This window comes from Phyllostomus hastatus, unplaced genomic scaffold (genome assembly GCF_019186645.2).
Source record: "Phyllostomus hastatus isolate PE091 unplaced genomic scaffold, TTU_PhHast_1.1 phas_scaffold_345, whole genome shotgun sequence".
NCBI classification, from domain to species: Eukaryota; Metazoa; Chordata; class Mammalia; order Chiroptera; family Phyllostomidae; genus Phyllostomus; species Phyllostomus hastatus.
The window spans coordinates 16,093,345-16,117,756 of record NW_025334024.1 but is presented as its reverse complement, the minus strand read 5'-3'; the positions used below and the strand labels follow the sequence as shown (position 1 = coordinate 16,117,756).

General features: G+C 37.8%; 1 protein-coding gene, 1 non-coding gene and 1 pseudogene across 2 annotated transcripts in view; 1 reads left to right on the top strand and 2 right to left on the bottom strand.

Annotated features, from left to right (window-relative positions):
• Positions 1 to 1,382: 1,382 nt before the first annotated feature.
• On the bottom strand, positions 1,383 to 1,489 carry LOC123806213. Its single transcript, XR_006783448.1, has one exon. It is a non-coding gene; the product is annotated as a U6 spliceosomal RNA (small nuclear RNA).
• Positions 1,490 to 5,286: 3,797 nt separating this feature from the next.
• The window catches only part of LOC123805907 (cytochrome b5 type B), a 29,923-nt gene continuing 10,797 nt past the window's right edge, over positions 5,287 to 24,412 (top strand). The window contains exons 1-3 of the mRNA XM_045818766.1: positions 5,287 to 5,559; positions 19,321 to 19,449; positions 19,940 to 19,969. Coding sequence (XP_045674722.1) covers positions 5,398 to 5,559; positions 19,321 to 19,449; positions 19,940 to 19,969 — 321 coding nt within the window. The 5' untranslated portion in view covers positions 5,287 to 5,397. The remainder of the gene's footprint in view (positions 5,560 to 19,320; positions 19,450 to 19,939; positions 19,970 to 24,412) is intronic.
• On the bottom strand, positions 14,556 to 19,127 carry LOC123806095 (annotated as a pseudogene).

The following is a 24,412-nucleotide window of genomic DNA, read 5'->3' as shown; positions in this document are numbered from 1 at the left end:
GGCATCTTCCTGCAAAACGAGGGTCACCGGTTTCCTCCGCTGTCAAGGCAGAGGCCGGGGTTGAGGGTTTGGTCTCCAGTCAGGTGTGTACGAGAGGCAACCAATCGATGTTTCTCACATCAATGTTTCTCTCCATATTTTTCTCCTTCCTTTCCCCTCTCTCTAAAAATAAATAAAATCTTAAAAAAAAAGATTGGGAACAACACAGGGATACTCATTTCATCATTTTAAGTCAATGTTGTATTAGACACCCTAGCCAGAGAAATAAGGCAAGGGAAAAAGTGCACTTTGGAAAGAAGGAAGTGAAACTGTCTCTGTTAGCAGACAACATGATTGCTACATTTAAGTTTATTCTTAAGAAATCTAAAAACAAAAAAGGGGGCGGGATAAAGGAGGAAAAAATTGGAAAACTGTAATAGCATAATCAATAAAAAATACTTTAAAAAAAGAAATCTAAAACCAACCACTAGAACTATAGGTGAATTTAGCAAGATCACAGGATATTAAGTCAATGTACAAAGTCAATTATATTTCTCTGTCATAGCAGCAAACAACTGGAAAATGAAATAATACCATTTGCAATAGCATGAAACACCATAAAATATTTAGAAATATGCTTAACAAAAGATGTAGAAGACCTCTATGCTGAAAGCTACAAAATAAAAAAAGATTCAAATAAATACAGCAGTACGAGTATACAGTGTTTGCGCACTGTAAAACAAAAGGTCGTTAAGATATTTATTCTTTATAAATTCTATAGAAATTAACAGGCTGATTATTAAAAAATAACCTTTTATTCTGGGATAATTTTAGGTTTACAGAAAAAATATAAAAATAGTACAGTTCTTGTATACCTCTCACTCAGCTTCCCATATGTTAACATTTTACATATACTAGAGTACATTTGTCAAAACTAAGAAATCAAAATGGCACATTACTGTTACTTTATCTGGATCTAATCCAGGATATTACATTGCATTCACTTGTTATGTCTCCTTAGTCTACTTGAGACAATTGACAATTTCTCAGTGTTGCCTTGTTTGTTTGTTTAAAATGAGTGTGACTGTTTTGAGGAATACTGGTCAGGTGTTTTGTAGAATGTCCCTCATGTTTTTCTCATGCGTAGACAGGGGTTATGAGTTATTGGGGAGGCATACCAGAGAGGTGAAGTGTCCTCCTTATCACATACCAGGGGGTACATGCTATCAACATGATTTATCTCTGGTTATGTAACCTTGATCACTTGGTTTAACAAGCTGGGGTTTTTCTTTATTACAATGAAAAATTACAGTTTTGCTACTGAGGCCACATATTGCATCTTGACTCATATTGTTTCTTCCCAGCTAATCAAAGGGTGTGAGGCTGCCCACCAGGGCACTGCACAAAATATGGAATGCTTCACGAATTTGCGAGTCATCCTTGCACGGGCGGCATGCTAATCTTTTCTGTATTGTTTCAATTTTAGTATATATGCTGCCAAAGTGAGCACTCAACAAGTTGATTTTTAAATTTATGTGGAAATACAAAGGGTCTAGAATAGCAGAAACAATTCTGAAAGGTAAGAGTAAAGCTGAAGGATCTACATCACCTGACTTCAAGCTTTACTATAAAGCAATAGTAATCAAGACAGTGTAAAATTGTCATAAGGACAGACAAATCACTGGAACAGAAGAGAAAGTTCAGAAAAAGACCCACACTTACATGGTCAATAAATTTTAAACAAAGACATAAAAAGAATTCAATGGGGAATCATGCTTTCATCAAATGGTGTTAGAACAAATGGGTATCCACTTAGAAAGCTGCCTAACTTTGCCAGTTTGTGAGTGGTAGGGATAGGATTCCAAGCTACACTTTCTGGCAAATGTGTTAGAAATTTCTAATATGAATTTATAATCACTGCATATAGGCTACAATACTTTTCTGAATCAAATTCAATTTGAGGCCATACTTTTCAAAAATGTCAAAGTCATGAAGGAAAAAGAAAGGCTGATGAAATGGACCTTATTAAAGGAGACTGAGGACACAGGAAACGTAAACAAGTGCATTGCATGATTCTGGACTGGATCCTGGATCACAAAGACACATCAAACGTTCAAAAAGGACATTATTCTCATAACTGGAAAATGATATGGACAGCATGTTAGGTAATAGTTTTGTGCAAATGTTAAATTTCCTGAATTTAAAAATTATACCGGGGTTATGTAAGAGCATTTTTTTTATTCTTAGAAGATACAGAATTATTTTGAGGTGAAGGGTCATGATGACTGGAACTTATTCTGAAATGATTTAACATTATTAACAACAATAATAAACATAAATCAAAGAAGTCAAATATGGAAAAGTATTAACAATTGGTGAATCTAAATTAGAATTATACAGGAGTTCATTGTATTATTCTTTCCATTTAACCTGTTTGAAATTCTATTGTACAACTGAAATTTAAATATTAATTAAAAAACACTTTAATCTGACCCTAATTCCACTGACCACGATTGTGACAAATTCAGTCTCAGGCATTTATGAGGGTGTTCTCCTCACCCCCAGGGTTTTATATAGTACAAAACATTCAGGAAGGGCCCTCAAGCTTTCAGCCCACATTGGTCACTGAAAGGTCTATTGTATTGCAGAGCTGACAAGCCTCCACATTAGGGCTCAAGCACATCTGCTGGCTGGGAGCCCTGGTACCAAGGGTCCAATCTTCCTGCACGCACCACGCAGTCCTCCCCCTCAAAGGCCCTGTCACCTGCTCAGGTCCCTATGAGGAAGCTTGTGGCATCACTATTACTGGAGGAATCCCACCTACTTTTCTCTTGGAAAAGCCCGCTTTTGCTTTTGTGGTATTCCATGTATATTACCTCCTCCTCCTGTTGCTGAGTGGTTGGTCCAGGCTATCCTCTTAGGGTTTTGAAAAACACAATTGGACTCAGTTTCCTACAGGTGAAGGTAGAAAAAGAAATGCTGTGTAATTTTACTAATACATTGCATGCACAATAAATACATTGCATTGCATATCTAACATGCTTCAAAAAAACTTCAGTGTTTTGTGGGTTTTTTTTTCATGTCTTAAAACAATGTTTTAGTATTTCTCATGATTCTGTGGGTTGATTGAGCAGTTCTGCTGATTTAGCCTTACTCACTCATGTGTTTGCATTCAGCTGAAAAATTGATTAAGGGGTGGGCTCAGCTGAGACAGCATTTAAATGGCTGACTCCTTAATCCCAGGCTTTGCAGCATCATGATCTTGGGGTAATGTCCTTAGATGGTGGAGATGGAAACTTCAAGGCCTCTTGAGGTCTAGACTTTGTAATTTGTGCAGCACCACTCATGCTACAATCTCCTGATGAAAGGAACAAGGCAAGCCAAGAGCCAAGTTGAGGAAGAGACTGTATGTCTGGGAAGTAGGGAATATGCCCTTTTAACATAGTCTCTTGGGGGGACTCATACACACCGGAGGTAAGTGTTACTTAACAAATATGTGTTCAGAGCTGTTTCTCATTGTATTTGGTACAAGTCTGTATTTGTAGCACTGAGATTTATGTACTGCATATGTAAATGTTTTTGTTTATTTCAGAGGGCTTTTTTTGTTTTGTCGCCTTTCAATCCCTAGAGCTTATCACACCATTTGTGGCTCAGTAAACGTTCAGTAAATATCTCTAAAATAAATGCAGATATTTGAATCTAGAATTTGTGGAATATACTAAGAATCATTTGGGCTTCCTATTATAGTTTCAATCTAATTAGGGAGGTAAATGTGGAAAGTTATGATTTTAAATACAGAGGGATTTCCTGAAACAATATCATGCTTAGGTAGTATAAGATGATGGAACCACTGGAGCTCAGAGTGGTAGGAGAGTTGGTGAAAAAGGAAGAATTTGAGGAGGAGCTTGAAAGGTGAGTAGACATGGGAAGGAAGAGGGTATCGTAAGTGGATAGGCCTGGTATGACCACAGCTGTGAGTTTATTACCAGCAGGTTTAGGAGTCAGTGGCTGGTGCACAAGGCTTATAAAATGGAATGGTGTAAACTAGTAGTCAAAAAACTTGGGGATGGATTGTGGAGAGCCTGGGGGAGTGATTTGATGAAACTATTTCACCACGATCTATTTGTCTGTTGTAATGGCCGTTAAAATGATTAGCTCACAACACTGCACATTAACAATATTTGGAATTCCAAAATGCTAGGGACCTCCAGCCTGTGACAGTTAAGGCAATCTCTATTTTAGAGAACATAGAAATGAACTTAGTGTAGATATGTTCTGATCACCAAATAATTCATTTAAAAATCAATAAGCCCTCCAGTTTTATTGGGATATAATTGACACATAACAAAATCAGGTACTTAGTAGCAGCAGAAACTTGGAATATTCCACACTCTACCCCTTACCCCTGTCCCAAGGCTTCAGGTCAGCCAGTGTACCTTTTCTAACACTGCCTTTTATTAACGCATTGACTGCTGTGTGCCAAGAGCTCTACAGACACCCTCTCTTATTTAATTAGCCACATTTTTCTGTAACAGTGATTTTCAACCTTTTCATCTCATGGCACACATAAACTAATTACTAAAGTTCTGCAGCACACCAAAAAAAGTAATATATTTTTTTGCCAATCTGACCAAAAAAAAAAAAAAGGTATAATTTTGATTCATTCACACCGGATGGCTATTGCTGTTTTGCCATTTTTTAAAAATTTGACAATCTAAGGGAAAAGAGGTCAGTGCCTCTGACGAAATAGTCAGCTCTTGAATGTTTTAAAAATTCTTGTGGCACACTGGTTGAAAATCTGTGCTCTATACTGTATAAGTTTGCATGCCCATTTGACTGGTGAGGAAACTGACCCTTAAAGGGGGGGATTCACCAGGTCCCATGCAAAGTAAAAAGATGTAAACCTGGGGCTAGAATGCAGGCCGCACAGGCGGTGGAGAAATTGAGCTCATCGCGACTCAAGAGTAACCCATGGCGAAGAGAAGAGGGAGGGAAAAATGGAGACTCGGCCCCTTTCTTTCAGGACTTTGCAGGTCTGCACGCCAGTGAAGGGGAACCCTCAATTGTGTGACACCCGTCAATACGTCTCCACTAGGCGCCTTTCCAAAATCACGGTATCTAATTGGCGAGATTGGAGAGGATGGACGATTCTGATTGGCTAGGTGGACCTCGAACGAGGCTTACGTCTTGAGGAACTGGCGAGGAGTAGGCGGGACTTGAAGCTGAATCCCTCGTCTCATTGGTAAAAAGAAAATGAACCAGGAACTATTCGGAAGCATGATTGGCTGTTGCCAGGATCCCTCCAACGGCCTTATGGGTCCTGGTTACGGAAGCCGGGGAAGGCTGAGAGCCGGGTCTACCTCAAGGAATTAGCCGGGAAAAGCTGGCTAGCGGTACAGAAAAGGTGTCTCAGGCCTAATGGCGACTGTGGGCGCAAGCGGCAACGATGGGAAGGGGCAAGGGCTGGAGACCCCCGTCACCTATTTCCGTTTGGAGGAAGTAGCTCAGCGTAATACCTCGAAGGAGACGTGGCTGGTGATCCACGGGCGAGTTTACGATATCACCCGATTCCTTAATGAGGTGGGGTGAAGTGGGGACCCGGAGGTGGGCAGCCCTTTGGAGCGGGAGGGTGAGGCGTGGTAGGGCCCGGAAAGGCTGCGAGGGGTGTGTGTTAGGAGGGAAATGACTTCTGTCTGAGGGCGATCAAGCCTACGAAAGGGGCCACAACTCTGAGAGGGAAACTGGGGTGGGGGTTACGGATGCCTAAATTCTGGTGCTTTTAAATAATACCCTGTATCCGCTATGTATTGGGCGCTTACTGTGTGCTAGGTTGAATACTAAGCCATTGTGATCTCCATTTTAGAGAAAGGATAACTGAGTCTCAGAGACTGAGGACTCCCAAGATCACACACTTAACATTCTAGAGTCATTCCAACCTAGTTTTGAAGGGCTCCAAACCTCTGCTCTTTCCACTCTGCCTTCGGAAGTAATTAATGCCTTTTTTTTCGTTTTCTTTATAAGAAACTGGGACTCACCCTCTCCCCCATTACGCTGCGTTTATTTTTTTTTCTAATTTGAGTTCACCTTAAGGTTAGAGGGTCATAAGTTAATCTTTCTTCTACCATTGACTTAGGTTCTGTCATCGTTTAAATCGTTAAGGTGTTATATTAGACTTCATTACATAAGTTATCTTTGAGGCCATGGTACAACTGAGTGATTTTTTTTTCAATTTAAGGAAACAGGAGAGACGTTAATTTGTTTAAACAACTTTACTGAGGTGTAATTTGCATTCAATTAAGTGTGCTCACTAAACCATACAGTTTGATGAATTTTGACAATGTATTCACTCAGGTGATCACAACCTCTTTCCGCCACTATAAAGTTCCCTCTTGTTCATTTGCAGTCGTTCTTTCCACCCCTATCCTTGAGGGTTTGATATGTTTGTATATAAATGTTTATTATATATTATATGTTGGTTTGTACTATTTTATCTTGAGTAATATTGATAGGTTAGTAACCTTGTGGTTAATTCCTTGGAAATATTTGTATATTGTAACTGAGAAAAGAATTTTCCTCCTATTCTTTCTCTGAAGCAAATACTCATACAAAAACATAAAAGATATAAAAATATTTTTTCTATTAATAAAAAATAAAAATATTTTTTCTATTAATTTGGAGTCTAGGGCAGAATTCTCTATATCCTGAATCGTAAATCTACAAAAACTTCTAAAATGTAAAGTTTCCCAAAAAAGACATTGTTTTTTAATCTTCCTAGAGGCCAATAAGTTAGCATCATAAAGTATAGTAACTTCTTGCATTTGTATAATGTATGACATTTTATGTTTTTAAAATTACTTTTCTGTTATTTCATCCTCAATATAACTAGCTGAGAGTGCCTTTTTTAACAGGGCTACAAGAAACAGGTTCAGAGAGATTTTGGTCATACAGTCGATTAGTGAGTGGAAGAGTCTGGTTTAGGTAGATTTTGTCTACATGGATTTCTTCAGATTTAGATTTCTCTTGTCTCCGTGGTAGTACTTCAGAATTCTAGCCTTAGCTGTGCCCTTTGGTGTATGCCTGCCTCTTAAATAAGTTTCAGTTGTGGGTTGCAGCATGTTAAAGCATAGTTAGTAATGGGTTGGTAAAAATGTTTTTCTTTGGTGGTTTTATTGCCCCCAGATTTCTCAGGAACATTCAGTGCTCTTAGGGGACATTAATTCAGTCTGGAGTCGTGGTTGCTAACCTGGTTTACTACATGCTGATGGAGCCAGCGACATCACAGGTGTGCCAAGGCTTCCCTTGAAACTTGAGCTGCGGATCTTTACCCACAGTTAGCCATTTGATTTACCTGTTCTGTAGTTTCTGCCCTGTTTTATTAATTCCAAGCCTATTCATTCATTCACTCTCATTCACATATTATGTGTGTGCTATGTGCCTGGTACTGTTCTAGGTGCTGCAGATGCCACGAAGATAATTAAATGCATGCTCTTATGGAGATTACAGTCTATGGGAAGTTGACAATAATTAGAGTAAAAAAGTAAAATATATGCTATGTTAGGTAGTGGTAAGTGCTAAGAAGAAAAATAAAGCAGAGAAGAGGACTGTAGGTGTGTTTGGGGTGAGGGTATGAGGATGATGTGTTGAAATTTTAGGTATGCTGGCCAGAGATAGCCTTATAAAGATGACTCGAGTAAAGGCCAGCAGAAGTTAAGGGAGCTAGCCATGTGGATATCTGCTGGAAGAGCATTTTTGGCAGAGGGAGCAAGTTCAAAGGCCTTGAAGTAGGAGTATGTGTGGTGTGCTTGAGGAATAGTGTGGAAGGTCATGGTGGCTGTATTGCAGTAGATGAGTTCATCATGATCAAGGGATAGCAGATCAAGTTGTAAAATAAACTTTGCAGGTTTTAGAAAGGATTTTGACTTTTGTTCTGAGGAGGGAAACCACAGTGGAGCTAAGGAGTGACATGAGGTGATTTAGTGGTTTAATAGTATTACCAGATTGCACTGTTGAGAAGAAACTGCAGGAGGGCAAGGGCAGGACTGAGGAGCCCAGTGTAGTGAGGAGGCTAAGCAAGATATAGTGTGGCTTGGTCCAGGGTGGTGAGAGTGTCAGGTTTTGAATGTTGTGATGGTGGAGCCAATAGGATTTAATGGTGCATTGGATTTAAGGAGTGAGAGAAAAAGAGTCAAGGATGACACCAAAGATTTTGGCCTACAGGTCTGGAAGAATAGGGTTTCTATTAGTTGGGGAAGACTTAAGGAATTAGGTTTATTTTACTACCAACTTCTTTCACATTTTAAACATAATTTGGAAGGATTGGATTTGCAATGTAGGGTAATTAGAATAGTTACCAGTTTTCTGGAACTCGGGTTAATTTTTTAAAAAATTTTTGATTGTCATACAGTATACAGTGAAAAGCCTTCCCTTCTACCTAAAGTTGATTAATATTGTTTGTATATCTTTCTGGAGTTTTGTTTTGTATATATAAGCGAAAGTGAACATAGTCCCTCCCACTGTTTAACACACAAGGTAGTATACTGTACACATTGGTCTGTGCCTTGCTTATTTACCTAACTACATTGAGAAAGGGGTGGGAGGACAGCGAGAGAGAGAAAGAGAAACTTCAATGTGAGAGAGAGACATCAAACCTTCCATATGCACCCTGACTGGGGATCAAACCCACAACCTACCTAGGTATGTGCTCTGACCAGGAATTGAACCAGCTATCTTTTAGTGTACCGGATGATGCTCCAACCAAGCTACCTGGCCAGGGCTAATATGTACAGATTTTATATGGAGAGTTCATTAAGTTTTGACAAAAGTCTCACCTGTATAATCATTATCCCAATTAATACATAGAACATTTCTATGGCCTTTGCCCTCATACAACCATTGATTTGATTTCTTACACTAGAAAACTACATACACTCTTTTGTGTCTGGCGTCTTTTACTTAATAGATCTGTTTTACATATGGTTTTTCTATGTATCAGCAATTTGTTCCTGATTTTGCTTTTTATTTCATTGTATAATATTCTAAAATTTATTTATCTATTAACCTATTGATTAACATTTGAGTTGTTTTCATTATTTTGGCTATTATGAATAAAGCTGCTCTGAACTTCCATGTGCAAATTTTTGTTTGGATATATGTTTTCATTCCTCTTATGTAAATATCTAGGTATGAGATTGCTGGGTCATTTTTTTTTAACTTTTTAAGCAACAGCTAGACCTTTCCCCAAAATGTCTACATTATTTACACTCCCACCAGTAATATACGAGTTTTCTAGTTTCTCCACATCATTATCATTGACACATGGTATTTTTCATTTTACTTTTAGCCATTCTGGTGTTCCTAGTGGGTGTGTACTGGCATATAATTAGGGTTTTAACTTGCATTTTGCTGATGACTAATAATGTTAAGTATCTTCACGTGCTGATTGGCCATTTGTGTGTCTTTGTGAGGTGTCTATTCAGTCTTGCCCATTTTTTCATTGGGTTGTTTGTTTTTTTATTGACTTCAAAGTGTTCTTTGTATATTCTAGATGCAAGTCCTTTCAGATATATGTATTGTAAATATATTCTCCCAATCTGTATTTTGCCTTTTCACTTTCTGAACAGTATCTTTTGAAGAGAATTTTGGTGAATTGTATATATGAAATAAAATTCTAGGCCTGGCCAAGGAGCTCAGTTAATTTGAGCATTGTCCCTATACATCATGGTTGCAGGTTCAAGCCCTGGTCAGGGCACATGCAGGGGGCAGCCAATGGATTCAGGGATAAGTGGAACAACAAATTGATGTTTCTCTCTCTCCCGCCCTCCCTTTCATCTCTCTCTCTCTCTGTAAAAAAAAAAAAAAAAATTAAAAAGGAGTTCTAAAGCCTGGGTGCTAGCTTTGGGTTTTATGTCTGGTTCAGTTCCTACTTTACCACTTTAATAGTTCTGTAAACTTGGCAAATAAGCTCTGTAAAGGCCCCACCCATCTATAAGATGGAGATAATAGTACCCACTTCACAGGGTTGTTGGGAGAGCTAATTTAATTAATGCATATAAAAACTTATCTTGGTTCCTGGTATAAAGAGCTCCGTATCCCTGGCTGGGTATATCAGTTGGTTGGAGTGTTGTCCCCATATACCAGGGTTGCGGGTTCGATCCCTAGTCAGAGCACATACAACAATCAACCAATGAGTGCATCAATAAGTGGAACCAACAGATCAACAAATTGATGTTTTTCTGTCTCCTTTCCCTTCTCTCTCTCTTTAAAATCAATAAATTAAAAAAAAAACTCCTTAAATACAAAGAGCTTAGTAAAAGTTAGTGGTTGTTTTTATTATTAATAAAATCTATTTCCCTGCAACATCTTTTGAGTGCTTACTAAGTAGTAGATGCTGTGAAGATTTAAAGGTGAATTAGCTGCCTTGGATATGCAGGGAGGGTGAGATCTGTGCACAAGTAATTGTCATGCAAGGTAGAGGGTGGACTTGTTTCCGGAAAGACTGGGAATGCGGGCTGTTTGGTGTAGCCCTAGAATAACCCTGAAAGTGTCAGAGCTTGACTAGTAACAATTCTTACTGAATTTCATCAAGGCTGATCAAAAGAAAGTGCAATTTTACCTATCTTGTGGAATTAACAAATCTATAGAAAGAGTTCTATTTTTCCTTGAGCAGTCCCCCGTGATCAGTACTAGGGAAGGCTAGGAATAAGAATAAGGTGTGAAATTTATTTTCCAGTACTGTCCTGGTGAGAGGCCTGTTCAACAAATTGATTTTTATTTATTTTTATTTTTTGTATGTAGGCATGGGTGAGCACATGCCAGAGAGGGAGAGAGGACAGGTGGGAAGGAAAGAGGGCAGAGTGCTCCCTAGATTTAACTGTTTCAGGTACCATGCTCTGTTCTGGAATACAGCCGTTAAGAAGACAACCATGGCCCCTGTTCTTATGGAACTTACAGTCTAGTGGGGGAAGAAAGACATTAAATAGATAACTGTAATTGTGATAAATACCATCAAGGTGTGTAAGGAATTGTGAAAACATATAGCAGTGGGATCTGATGTGGTGGGAATAAGGGTGTTAAGTTATGTTTGGACCTACAGACCTGAACTTCAGACCCTGGGCAGTGGTGACTTTGCATAGGTGACACCCTTGTTTTACTAGGCTCTTTATAATCCAAATACCTATGAACCTGCACCATTTCTTCCTGTTTACCACCCAGGTTTATCATATCTCTCTGCCCTGTCAGACTTTTTTAGGAAGTGGTTTTTGTCCTCTCCAAAATTTTAACCTCCGTATCTTCACTTTGATGAGGTATTCTGCTAATCTGGCTAAAGGTCCTTTTCATCCTTGGCCTAATTTTGCAGCTTCTGCAATCTTGCTTCATGTTTCTAGATTACATTTTCCAAGTCATGTGTCTTTAGCCTATCTCTATCATTACATTTTTATTACATTACTATGGCATTTCCACCCACAGAAAATTTGTGTTTTTTTCCAACAAGATTTTTATTCTGAACTGTCATTCTTCACATTATCTTTTCTGCCCATCTGTCCCCTATCCCTTCTACAGAATTAGTAATCTAGAAGTATATTTTCTATTAGTAATCTGTCCTCTTTTTTTTCTATATTAAAACATAAATTTTCTGTCCTTTTTTCCTTAATTAATACCTAGTAAATGAAAAGGAAAATTTCAAAATGCTTCCCCTGATCCATACCAAACATTCTTTGGACAGTTGGACTAACTAAAATCTTTCACAAGAGGATATTACAAAATTTCCTTTTTGTCTGTAAAGTATTTCACTTGAGCACTGGCCAGGTAGTGCAGTTGGTTAGAGCATTGTCCTGATATGCCAAGGTTGCAGTTCAATCCCCAGTTAGGACACATGCAAGAAACAACCAGTGAATGCATAAATAAGTGGAACAACAAACAAATTGATGTCTCTTCCTCTGCTTCCCACCTGTCTCTCTCACTCCCCCTCACTCCCTCCCCTTTCTCTCTCTAAAAATCAAGAAATAAAAATTTGGAAGCTCTCTACTCAATGAACAAGCTCATACAGGCGTTGTCAGTACCCCACCCAGACTCCATAGGCAGCTTCCCAAGCTCATGGCCAGATTACTCATTGCCAGCACCTGAAAAAAAAAAACCCAACAAATTATTTCATTTGATTATTGCTTGACTGAAATAGAAATGAATTGGTCACATTCATTATTTCATTTCTTCTGAGAGTTTATGATTTTGGTTACAGTTTATTTGGAACATTTTAAATTTGTAAATAAGCAATGTGTAATTGCTTATGTTATATGAGCTGAGGCAAGGTCCATTAGTCTTAAAACACAAAGGCTATCCAGGTCGAAAGGATCTTTTTTGCAAAATCATAATGAATTACATTAAAAGCAAAACAGGTCATAGAGAAAAATGGGAAATATGTACTGCCTTACATCAGGTTTCTTTAATAAAAATAAAAAGTAATCTTTGATTGTTCAATAGATTTGAGTAGTGTAGGCAACCAGCTTAGATTACTGATGATAACCCCCAAATTCCTTTGAACTTATTTGTTTTGTTTTGCTATAAGTCAGACAAAAGCAAATTTTGGGCTTACATTAATTATAGGTATGTAAACCCAGCTTTATTCTTTTATTATTGTGGTAAAATACATGTAAAGTAAAATTTGCCATTTTAACTATTATTAAAATGAACTGTACAATTCAGTGGCATTAATTACATTCACAGTGTTGTGTAACTAACACCATTATCTAGTTCTGAAACTTGTTCATGATCCCAAACAGAAAACTCTGTAACTACTAAGTAATAATTCCCCCTTCATTGCTTCCCCCAAGTCGCCTGGTAACTGCTAATTTACTTTGGGTCTTGATGAATTTGCCTATTCTAGGTACCTCATTTAAGTAGAATAATACAATATTTGTCCTTTTGTTTGCTTTTTTCACTTAGCACATGTGTTTGTTTACGTTTTTTATGGTTATGTATACATAACAAATTTTACTGTTATGTTTAACCATTTTAAGTGTACAGTTTAGTGACATTAAGTACAGTCACATCGTTGTGCAACCATCACCACCATCCATCTCTAGAACTTTTCGTCATCCCAAACTGAAACTCTCTTACACCCATTGAACAGTAGCTCTGCATTGCCCCTCAGTTTATTCATACTCTGCTTGTAGATGCTGGGTTGTTTCAAGTTTAGGGTCATAGTGAATAATGCTGCTATGATCATGTGTGTGTGCAGAAGTATCTGTAGATATTTTTCTTGGGTATATACTTAGAAATTCCATTTGATTTGTTGAATTTAAAATTTATTGAGGAATTGTACACTCACGTGCAGTTGTAAGAAATAATAGATCCCTTGTACCTTTTATTCATTTTCCCCCAATAGTAACATTTTGCAAAATTAGTACAATATCACAACCAGGATATTGCCATTGATAAAATTCACAGATCTTTTTTTTTAATTGTTTTTTATAATCCACAGATCTTATTCTAATTTTCTAGTTTTACTTTCTACATTTGTTTTGTTTTTTAAAGAGAAAACAGGATGGTTCAATTTGTGGAGTCTAGAGTCATTTGTTTTTTATTACAGTTCTCAACATGCAAATTACATCTACCTTTTGCTACAGAATGGCACTCTGCCACTTCCCTGGAACATTTAATCCAGGACAGAGTTATTCTCAGGCAACCCTTATCTATGTATCTGTCAGCCATTACCCTTTCTTCCTTCTTATAAAGACACATAAGCTCTTATCCAGAATAACTGGATCTTTAGTTCAATTGAGTGGCCTTATACAGTACAGACTATTGATTTTTTTTCAGTGCACTTATTATATTCTGTACTCCAAATCAAGAACCTCTCATTGTTTAACCTGTCTTTTGTCATCCTGAAGGCACTCGGGAATCCAGCAGTATCTCAGGGTCACTAATTTCTCCTGGACAAGTGTTAAGAGATTTAGGTTTGCAAAGTCTGTCCTGGCCATGAGTAGTCACTCTGGGGGAAAAAAAAAAGTTTAAAGTTTTGACACATTTGTTCCTGATATCATTCTGTAGGAACAACAATTTAGGGAGATTCGTTTTGCTTATCCATAGTTTCTAAATTTTCATTAATGAAAATTATTACTTTATAGAGGAAGTTATAAGAATACCAGCTACGTAAATTTTATAGGGGGTTTGCATCTCAAGAAAACAAGAGTCTACTGTAGTTAGAACTCAGGCGGGATTGTACATCATAATTAGTTATAATTGACAATGTTTGTTCCAAAGATTGAATTTTTGCTAAGTTTTTGTGTTTTATGTATTATCATTAGCTTGAATTTTCCTGTTTCTCTGCCTTTTATTTCTGTGGTCACCAGAAAGCAATTTTAAAAGATTTTTTAAAAATAGCTCTTTCCGTGTATGTCACCCAGCACACAATCCTCATTTCCTCTAGTTTCAAACACAAAGTGGAGCCCAGCTCAGATGAGAAGGATCCTTGCTGCATGCCCACCAACACATGCATTCTCCTTTTAATTCTGAGAGGCTCCAGCTCAAACAAAAGTTACAAGGTTATGGGCTACTCCAAGTCCTCAACAGGATAATCCCTACTTGGTCTTCAAAAAAATAGAGGTCTGTAATTCTTTTATTTATTTATGTATTTTTATTCTTTAAATATCTTTTATTGATTTTGATATTACAGTTGTCCCAATTTTCCCCTTTTGTCTCCCTCCAGCTGGTACCTCCATTCCCTCCAGCGATCCCCTCCCTTAGTTCATGTCCATGGGTCATGCATATAAGCTCTTGGCTTCTCCATTTCTTATGCTATTCTTAATCTTTTTTTTTTTAAGATTTTATTTTTAGAGAGCAGGGAAGGGAGGGAGAGAGGGAAAGAAACATCAATGTGTGGTTGCCTCTCACGTGGCCCCCACTGGGGACCTGGCCTGCAACCCAGGCATGTGCTCTGACTGAGAATTGAACCAGTGACCCTTTGGTTCACAGCCTGCACTCAATCCACTGAGCTATACCAGCCAGGGCAGTTTGTATTTCTTAATCCCTGCACCTTTTCTTCCACTCTCCTTCTTCCCCCTCCAAACTGGATAACCTTCCAAATTATCTTCATATCTGTGATTCTGTTTCTGTTCTAATTGTTTGCTTAGTCTGTTTTTTAGATTCAGTTGTTAGTTGTGCATTTGTTGCCATTTTAGTGTTTAGTTTTGACTTCTTTTTTAAAAATAAGACCCTTTAACATTTCATATAGTAATGGCTTGGTGTTGATGAACCCCTTTAGTTTTACTTTGTCTGGGAAGCACTTTATCTGTCCTTCAATTCTAGATGATAACTTTGCTGGATAGAGTATTCTAGGTTGTAGGTCTTTGCCTTTCATCACTTTGAAACTTCTTGCCAGTCCCTTCTAGCCTGCAAAGTTTCTGTTGAGAAATCAGCTGACAGTCTTACGGGAACTCTCCTGTAGGTAACGCTCTGCTTTTCTCTTGCTGCTTTTAAGAATTTCTCTTTATCTTTAATCTTTGGCATTTTAATTATGCTGTGTCTTGGTGTGGTCTTCTTTGGGTGCAACTTGTTTGGGACTCTCTCTGCTTCCTGGGCTTGTATGTCTGTTTCCTTCACCAAATTAGGGAAGTTTTCTTTCATTATTTTTTTCAAATAAGTTTTCAATTTCTTGGCTCTTCCTCTTCTCCTTCTGGCACCCCTATGATTCAGATGTTGGTCCTTTTGGAGATGTCCCAGAGGCTCCTTATTCTGTTCTCCTTTTTTTTTTAATTCTTTTTTTCTCGCTGTTCTGATTGAATGAATGCTTTTTTTCTTCCTTATATTCCAAATCGTTGAATTGAATCTCAGCTGCATCCCCCCCACTGTTGGTTCCCTGTGGATTTTTCTTTATTTCACTTAATGCAACCTTCATTTCTGCCTGGGTCTTTTTTATGCTGCTGTAGTGCCCAGTGATTTCCTTGATCATTCTGATCACCAGTGTTTTGAACTCTGTATCTGATAGGTCTTTTTCATTTATTTCTCCATTTCATTTAGTTCTTTTCCTGGAGTTTGTTTTGTTCTTTCATTTGGGCCATATTTTTTTGTCTCCTCAATTTGGCAGCCTCCCTGTGTTTGTTTCTGTGTATTAGGTAGAGCTGCTTTGACTCCCTGTCTTAGTAGTATGGCCTATTGTAGAAAAGGCACCTATCTGGATGAATGTGGCTTCTTTAAATCCTTGGTTGTAGGATTTCCATACAGCTCCATTTTCTGATGAATCTGGGTGATGTTTGTATTGTAGTTTAGATGTAATTTTTGCTGTAGCTGTGTGCAGAGGCTAAGCTTGTTTACCTATGCCTCCATCTTGGCCGAAGTCTCTTAATCTGTACAGAGCCTAAGTGAGGTGTTCTTTCCCCAAGGCCCATGGGCTCTCAAGCTATCTTGTAAATGAAGATTTTTCACTAATTTCAAACTGAAATGTAGCATTTCCCTGCCTGCGGCCAGCTGGGTGGTACAGGCGGTGGCCGCTCGCACATGCCGTGCCACAGCACAGCTCTGTAATTCTTTTTTTGAACGTGCTTTCAAGTCGAGTATCTTTGATCATGAGCTCCTCTTTGACAAAATTTAGTGCTCACTCATGATCGATTAGCTCCAAAACTTCCCAGTTTTTCTTGAAAGCTTTGTTGTTGTCTGCAGATATGGACATGGCTGCTCCAGTCATGGCTTATGCATCGTTTCTGATTGGTCACTGGCATTATTTTGGCCCAGAATCAGAGAGGAAATGCTCTGATGTCCAAATACATAGCAGAAGTACCAGGATGCAGTTAATGTGAGGTTTGATTCCTTGCTATAGCATAGGCTTAAAATAGGGTTAGTGGAAATATGACTTTGGTTGTGACACAGCCTGAGAATGTCATGCTGATCCATTCACCAGTAAGAATCATGGGGATGACATTTGTTATTTCTCTTTCATTATGTCAGTTGAGTATCAGGGGATCACTAAGGAGAAGGTGGTACTGTTTCCCCTTTATTTATTTTTGAATCTGCCCTCTGGGTTGATGAAGTCATATTTTCACATCATGAAGGATTGGTTGGGAATATAATTTCCATTTGACCTGACTGTGCTTCAGATTAGGACCTATCTGTCAGATAATCTGCTTCTGGGTGACCTTCTTGTTGCTGTATAGCAGGATGGACACGTAGTGGTGGGTCATTCCCACGAAGGTGATGGTAAAGATGGCCAGGACCCCCCAGAGCCTGATGTTGGAGTAGAGTAGCGTCTCCCACGCTCTGTCTGCACTGAGAGCCAGCTGGGCCAGGGCCCTGAGGCGTTTTCCTCCCTGGTGAGCTGGGCTTTTTTCTCCTTCATCCTGTCAGGGTCTCCTTAAGGCCCTTTCATGCCCCTCAGCCTGGGCATAATCTAGTCCCAGGACATGCCTAGGCCTAGTACACTGCCCTCAGCTGGGATGCCATTTCATTTTAAACAAGAGTGAAGTTTACAGAATTCTAAAACAGAAATCAAAGGTTCCTTGAAATCTTTTTTTGCCTATTCTGAACCATCTGTATTAAGACCACATTTTGGAGCTACTAAATGTCGAGGTTTTTGACCACTCTGACCCCCCGCCTCAGTGAAAAAAAGGAGATTATAAAACAGTATGTACTGTGTGAATTCACTTTTGTAAAAACACAACTTTTCTCTCACTTTATTAATCACTACCTGGTGTGTAAAATAATAAGTACCAATAAAGTTTATGGAATAATATTTGAGGTGATTGAATGGATAATAGGAAAACAATGGATTTTACACACTAAAAATGTTATATTTATTTCTAGTTGTATTTATTTGTCTATAAGTGGTGAGAGGTTGATGAAAATAAAATATTTTTTCATAGAAAGAGCTCCGTAAAAAGTCATAAACTTAATCATTCCCTGAAATATTTCAAGCTACTAAGAAGTTTTGTTCTCCTTTTACTCTGAAAAGCAACAGAACAGTTGGATATATCATAAAGAAAAAAATAATATCTTTTGTAGTTTAGGTATGTAGAGCAAATTGGGACACAATTCCAGAACTAATGAGAAGTTTCAGGTGTAATAGCAGGTGAGTGGTGGCTCTCTTACTCTTGCTTCAGAACAGCATGCTTACATACTGGGATGGGAGACCCACCCCCTGGCTGGAGACCTTTTAGGAGACAAAAGAGAAGTAATTCTTATCCTCAGGAGCTCACAAGCCAGTGACTATGACTGGGAGGTTGAACATAGGTATGCTTTGGTTGAATTCATTTTTAAGACAAGGATGGTCATATTCGTTCTGCTTAAAAGGTTGTTATCAGAAGGAACTACTTCAGAGCATTATTTGATAGTTCAAAAATACAAATTTGGACATGTCAAATAATGTAAATTCTGTATTTGCTAGTTACAAGTAAATGTTTATTGAATGTTTACTTTAGGTCAGGGTCTGTGCCAAATGTAACTTCTAAAAAAGTATTTGTTTTTTGAGTAGGTAATACTTTACTTGGTAAAACAATTTCCAAAAATGTAGTTTAAAGTCTTCTCCCACCCTCTATCCCAGCTACCACATTCTCATCAGTGTTTCCAGGGAGATTTTATGCATATGTACACATATATGTATCTGCTTTTTAAAATCGCAGATGATAGCATATTATACAAACTGCACCTCTCTCTTCTTGAATACAACGTATTTCATAACCTTATCTCATTTCATACAATAGTAGTTAAGATAGGTACTCATTATCTCCATCTTACAAATAAGGAAACAAAGATACTTCTATTTTTTAATTTGTCCAGGGTGATGATATGGCTTGTAAGTTATAGATAGAATCTACTTCTTAGGTTTAGAGGTAGTTATTTTGGTACTACTTATTTATTTATTTAACTTTCAGACTTACAGAAAAGTTTCAAGAATAGAATAAAGGATTTCATGTATGCTTTGCCCAGAATCTCCATTCAGGTTTCTGTAGCCATCTCAGTAATGCTGGCAAAAGGGATTGACCCAGGAGCACACGTTCCCAGTTGGTTTTTGTCTCTAGCTCCTTCGGTCTGGAATGGTTCTTTAGTTTTTGCTTAACTTTCATGACTGATACTTTTGGAGATCCCAGGTCAGTTGTTTTCTAGGCTCTCTCTATTTGCGATTGTTCTAGGGTTTTCTTCACAATTATGCTCACATAGTGCATTTTTGGCCTAAATATCACAGAGGTTACTTTGTGTTCTCCTGATTACGTCCTATCAGGTGGCATGCAATGTCTGTTGGTTCCATTACTCACACATTAAAGGGAGAAAAGAGAAAAGGGAGGGGGAGAGGAAAGTAACTTTTATTGGTTTACTTTTCAAGGAGCCCTCTGTTCAATAAGTATCTTTTCCTTGTAGCATCCTGGCGGAGAAGAGGTTCTGCTGGAACAAGCTGGTGCAGATGCAAGTGAAAGCTTTGAAGATGTAGGCCACTCCTCTGATGCCAGAGAAATGCTAAAGCAGTACTACATTGGTGACGTGCATCCGGTAAGAACCAGCTAAGCTAGGAGTGCTTATAGACATGAAAGCTCCTGAACAGCCACAGAGCAATGGAAATTCATTCAGTCCAGCTGTCAGGCTAAATTTTCTCCAAAATTATCTAGCCTTACTGTGCTAATAAAATACGGCTTCTTGTTTATAAAGCATCACATGCAATATCTTTGAAAAGCTAAGGAAACTGATTTTGGATTTTTTTTTGTTTGATTGAATTTTGTAATGCACTTCATAACATCTCTACTTAATTCCTTTCTAAAGGTGGTAACTATGTACTTTTTTAAACCATCATCTAACAAGAGACTTGGATATGCTCAGAGTCGGGTATGGGGTGGTGGAAGGGCAATACCCTTCTGCAGATCCTGCCTTCTCTCAGGGAATTCACTTCTGTCAGAATGTAGTCTCATGTTGCAAGGTTGGAAACAAACGCATAGTGAGCATGCATTTGGATATGTCTTAAAATATTGTTTTCCTCTTTTAACAGAATGACCTTAAACCTGAAAGTGGGAGCAAGGTAAGAAGCCGTCTGTTTCTCTTGTGTGTTTCAAGGGTTTATATTTCTATTTACTCAAATAGAATTGCTTTTTAAAAAACTATCTTAACAAGAAAAGTGTTTACTTTTCCCCCAAGCAGAAATCCTGTTTTTCAGGAATTTGGACTCAGTACCATCTCAGGAAAAAAGAATAGCTGAGTCTTGAACAGTAGGACGCATTTGTTCATGTTCCTATTTACATTTCTTTTCAAATTGAAACTCTAAAGCCATGCCCTGTATGATTTTGAAAGAAATTAGTTTATGGGTTCAGTTGTAGAAAAGTATTTATTATTCTTACATTAAATAGTACAGGTGATAATAATTGCTTTTATATTGGAAAAAAATGGAAAGTCTATTTTTTTCTCTTAGAAGTCTTAGGAGTTGTAGACTGAAGTAATTGAGTAGAACAGGCCTTTCTGTCTCTATTTCCAAATTTAATCCTTTTATTGTGTAGGCTCAAATGGGCCTGCACCCTTCCCATTTGCTTAGTGATACAGCATAAATGGAAGAGTATTTGAAAACCTTAATGTGTACTGCATAATGTACCAGGAAGAAAATACGGGAGACTTTTTTTTGCTTCCCGCAAGCTGGGTGGTTCATCTCCCTTATTCCCTCACAATTTTCCTTGACTTCTGTCCATCAGATAACTATTATACTACCCCCGATTTAAAGGAGTAGCAGTGTAGTTGCTTCCTAGAACATAGTGGAAGTGATGACGTTCCTTCCCTTTTTCCTCCTTTCTAGCTTCTTGCTTCCTTTTCCTCACTGACTTACAATTACTGAACACGTTTAAAACACAGCAATTAAAGTCGGCCTAGACACAAGAATTCTTTTAACTCCAGATTGCTTGACAGCATCTGCTGTCTGTTGCCCTGCAATCCAGAGTGTGTAAACTCACTCTTCTGTCTTGCTACACTCTGCTACTCTGAACTGTTGAATTGTTTATGAAGGAGGATGAAATTGTTCTTTAAATGCTTTGTGAGCACTGTTGGTTTCTTTGTCCTCCCCTCCTAATACGTTACTACCCATTCTTAAATCCTCACTCGTTGTAATTAAGAGAAAACTTGAAGTAAGCCTGGTCTTGTTTATTGAACATGTTCAGGAAACACGACTCTCAAAAGGTCAACATTTGGTTCAAGGGATAGTCCCATTTGTAGAAGAGATGCGTTTGTATCTGGGGCCACAGTCTGCTTCTGACAGCAACCGTTGAGAGCACTCTTTATATTAAAACAATAGAAAAAATATTTTTCAAATTATAATGTCAAGAAGTCTACAAATTGCCTTTTGTCACTCTTTTTCTTCCTTAGTAGTACAGTATGTAATTAAGACCATTCTAGGAGGGGGAGAGTAGTGATTTTCAAATTCTGCTCCTTGTGCCACATGTATTGGAGTCCCTTGGCATGTTTTCTGAAATGTATGTTTCCTGTACTTCCATTACTACTGATTCATAATCTCTGGAAGTAAGACTTGGGAATTTGCATTTGAATTCCCAGGTAGCCAAGCACCAGACTTTCTGATAAATGATATATTGGTCTTTCATTTGAAACTTAGGAAACTTGAATTCTCTTTGGTGAAAAGCTCTGTCTGCTTTCTGTAGGGCAAAAAATTAATTAGAGATGTCTTAAATTAAAACCGTTGAGCCTTGGACTTGTTGTAATAAATACAGAATAAGAAACCTTTTCAGCTCATCACATTCTATAATAATTTAGAAGTCTCCAAATGTAGTTTGGCCCCTGCCTGAGTTAAGCAGTGATTAAAGGCAGGGTTTTTATGTATCTGTTTTCCTCATGAATGTTGTGCCCAAAGGACAGGCTCTGTGCAGTAGAGAGTCTGGCAGCTGCGTGTTTCCCATCACACTGCCGTACTTCAGACGGATCAGGCAAGCGAAGCCTTTTGGAAAAATTTCAAGACCACCTACATAGGTTGTCACAGAGCTGTAGTTGAACCTGATTTCAGGTCCAGGAAAAAATTCTTGGCCCCTCAGGTTTATTTCTTACAGAAATTTTTAAATAGGCACTTCTGTGTCTAGGATGTAGGGGTCTCTTTTTAAAATTTTTTTTTTGTCCTGGTTTAAATATTCACCATGAAGAAATGGATGTAATACTAATTTTATTAATACTTTCTTTTGGTTAAGGGTTTCTGAACCTCTGTGAATAAGTGATTTTTTAAAAAGCCTGCATTATAGTACAGTTACCATTTTCCTTCTCCTCCCCTTCTTCTATTTCTCCTCTTCTCCTCTCCTCCCTCCGCAGTTCCATATCTCTTCCCAGCTGGAAACTCCCTCTCCCCAACAACTAATGACAACAAACACCCAAACATGGCTGTTTCAGAGTATGAATCAGGAACCTTTCTCCAGTTTTTTGAAACTACTTTTCATATTGCTTTTGCTATGATACAGGTAAACAATTAATGGTCACCATTGTTTTCTTCTGAGACTGATAATGTCTGAGGTTCAAGGCCCTGAAAATGAAAAGCTTAGAAAATACCTGGCAGTAGATGTTTTTCTTACCCGCTTCAGTTAAAGATAACTAACTAGTTAAAAAAACCTTATTGTCTCTATGACTCTCTTCCTTGCTGGAGCCATCAACCTTATATTCATATTTGACTTAACGTTGTTGTCCTGATCTGCTTTTGGTTATGGAAACACCTTGGAAATAGACTTAGTTTTTTCTGTGCCAGTCTGCCTGCCTGCATGCCTACTCTACTGCAAGTAACCTAGACACCTTTATGGTTCATGAAATCTCTTGTTCGAGTATGCATTTACTTCCTGATTTACTGTTTTATCTCGACCATCAGTTTAGGGGATAAAGGACATACAAATGCTATCCTGACCAAAAAAGTGGGCACCATTTCATTCATTCATTCAACAGATATTGCCTAGGTGACAGTTCAGCTACTTCACTAGTCAAATCTCATTACAATGAATAGACCCAATAAATTGACCATTTTTTATTTATGTTTCTTGAATGGGTAGTATATGGTGTACATGGTTAAAAAAAAAGCTAAGATAAAATATACTATAAAAATGACTTCCTCCAATCTCCAACTCTCATTCTCCTAGTTCCCCTTAGCCAGAGGTAGCCTACTACCATTTTCTTGTTTACTTTTCTAAAGATATCCTGTTCATACATGAATATAAATAGGTAGGCAGGTCGATAGATGGAGAGATGGGTAGATAGATTGTTCAGTTAATAGATAGGCAGAGCCGCTGTCCCTTTCTTAAAAAAATCTCATAGTACTAATCTGCACCTTGCTTCTTTTTACTTAAAAATTTGATAGTAGTGATTGTTCCTTATCAGTTCATAAAGACGTTCTTCATTCTTTTTAATAGATATTTAGTATTTGATAGACAAAAGTTTTAATGAGATGACATTTGCTGTAACAGGATTTGATGTTTTTAAAAAACAGGTAAGATTTCTCCATAAAGACTTAAACAGTTTTTAAATTCACTTTTAAGTTTAACTTTTGATATCTATGATATTTTTCATAATATTAGAAGTAATCCAAACATTGTATTTAAAGGCAGATACATTTTTTCTCTCAGATGCTACTTACTTCTGTTATAATAACAGTTTTCTATTACGTATACGTAAGGTATTACCCACGAATAACATATTCAGTTTACTTTTTCTTATGGGAGAGAAACTAAAAAGAATACATTGTTTATGTAGTGTAGTTAGTTGGTCCCGGATACTAAACATTTACTTTTAAGAATTCTTTAATAGTCCTGTCATACAACCTAATTTATTAAAGTTTGGAATGGGGAGGTAAATGCCCTTTAGATGAGTAGTGGTTGCCATCTACCAAAGAATTTTGTCAGTTATTTTGTTCCCTCTTTTTGTCTAACATTTGTATTTTGTAACATAATCTTTTGAAATAAAGCATAGAATGTAATGGCAAAATCACTCTTGAAAGAAAGACAAAATGTCCTTTTTGCTAAAGGATCTCAGGGATTAATGTCTTCTTGTAACGTTCCATTTAGAAATGACATACAGTTTTGCAAAACATAATGTCAGAGGACAAGGTAACATCCATTTTTAAATCAGTCCTCAATGTTGTAGCAAGTTTTTCATTTCTTAGTTCCCAGCAGGAAACATCCTATGAGTGTTTTAATTTTTTTCTTCAGTGATGTCTTATATATTGTATCCCAGTGGGTTCTTGAGAGAGTCGTGTATAAATTTATTTGAGAGGATGCTTTTCATCCTTGAATTTTGTGCTTATCTACAGGGAGATATGTTTGCCATGGCTGGGCCGACTCTAGGGATATATGCTTTGCAAGACAGTAATTGTTAAGCAGTAATCTCAGCCAGAAAGAAATGTTAGTGCATCGGAGCCTCATGAGAAGGCTGTCCTCAAGATCCAGACTGCATGGCTGTGTCATCATTGGGACTGTAAAGTGTTGAAATCATGTACTTTCAGTACTTA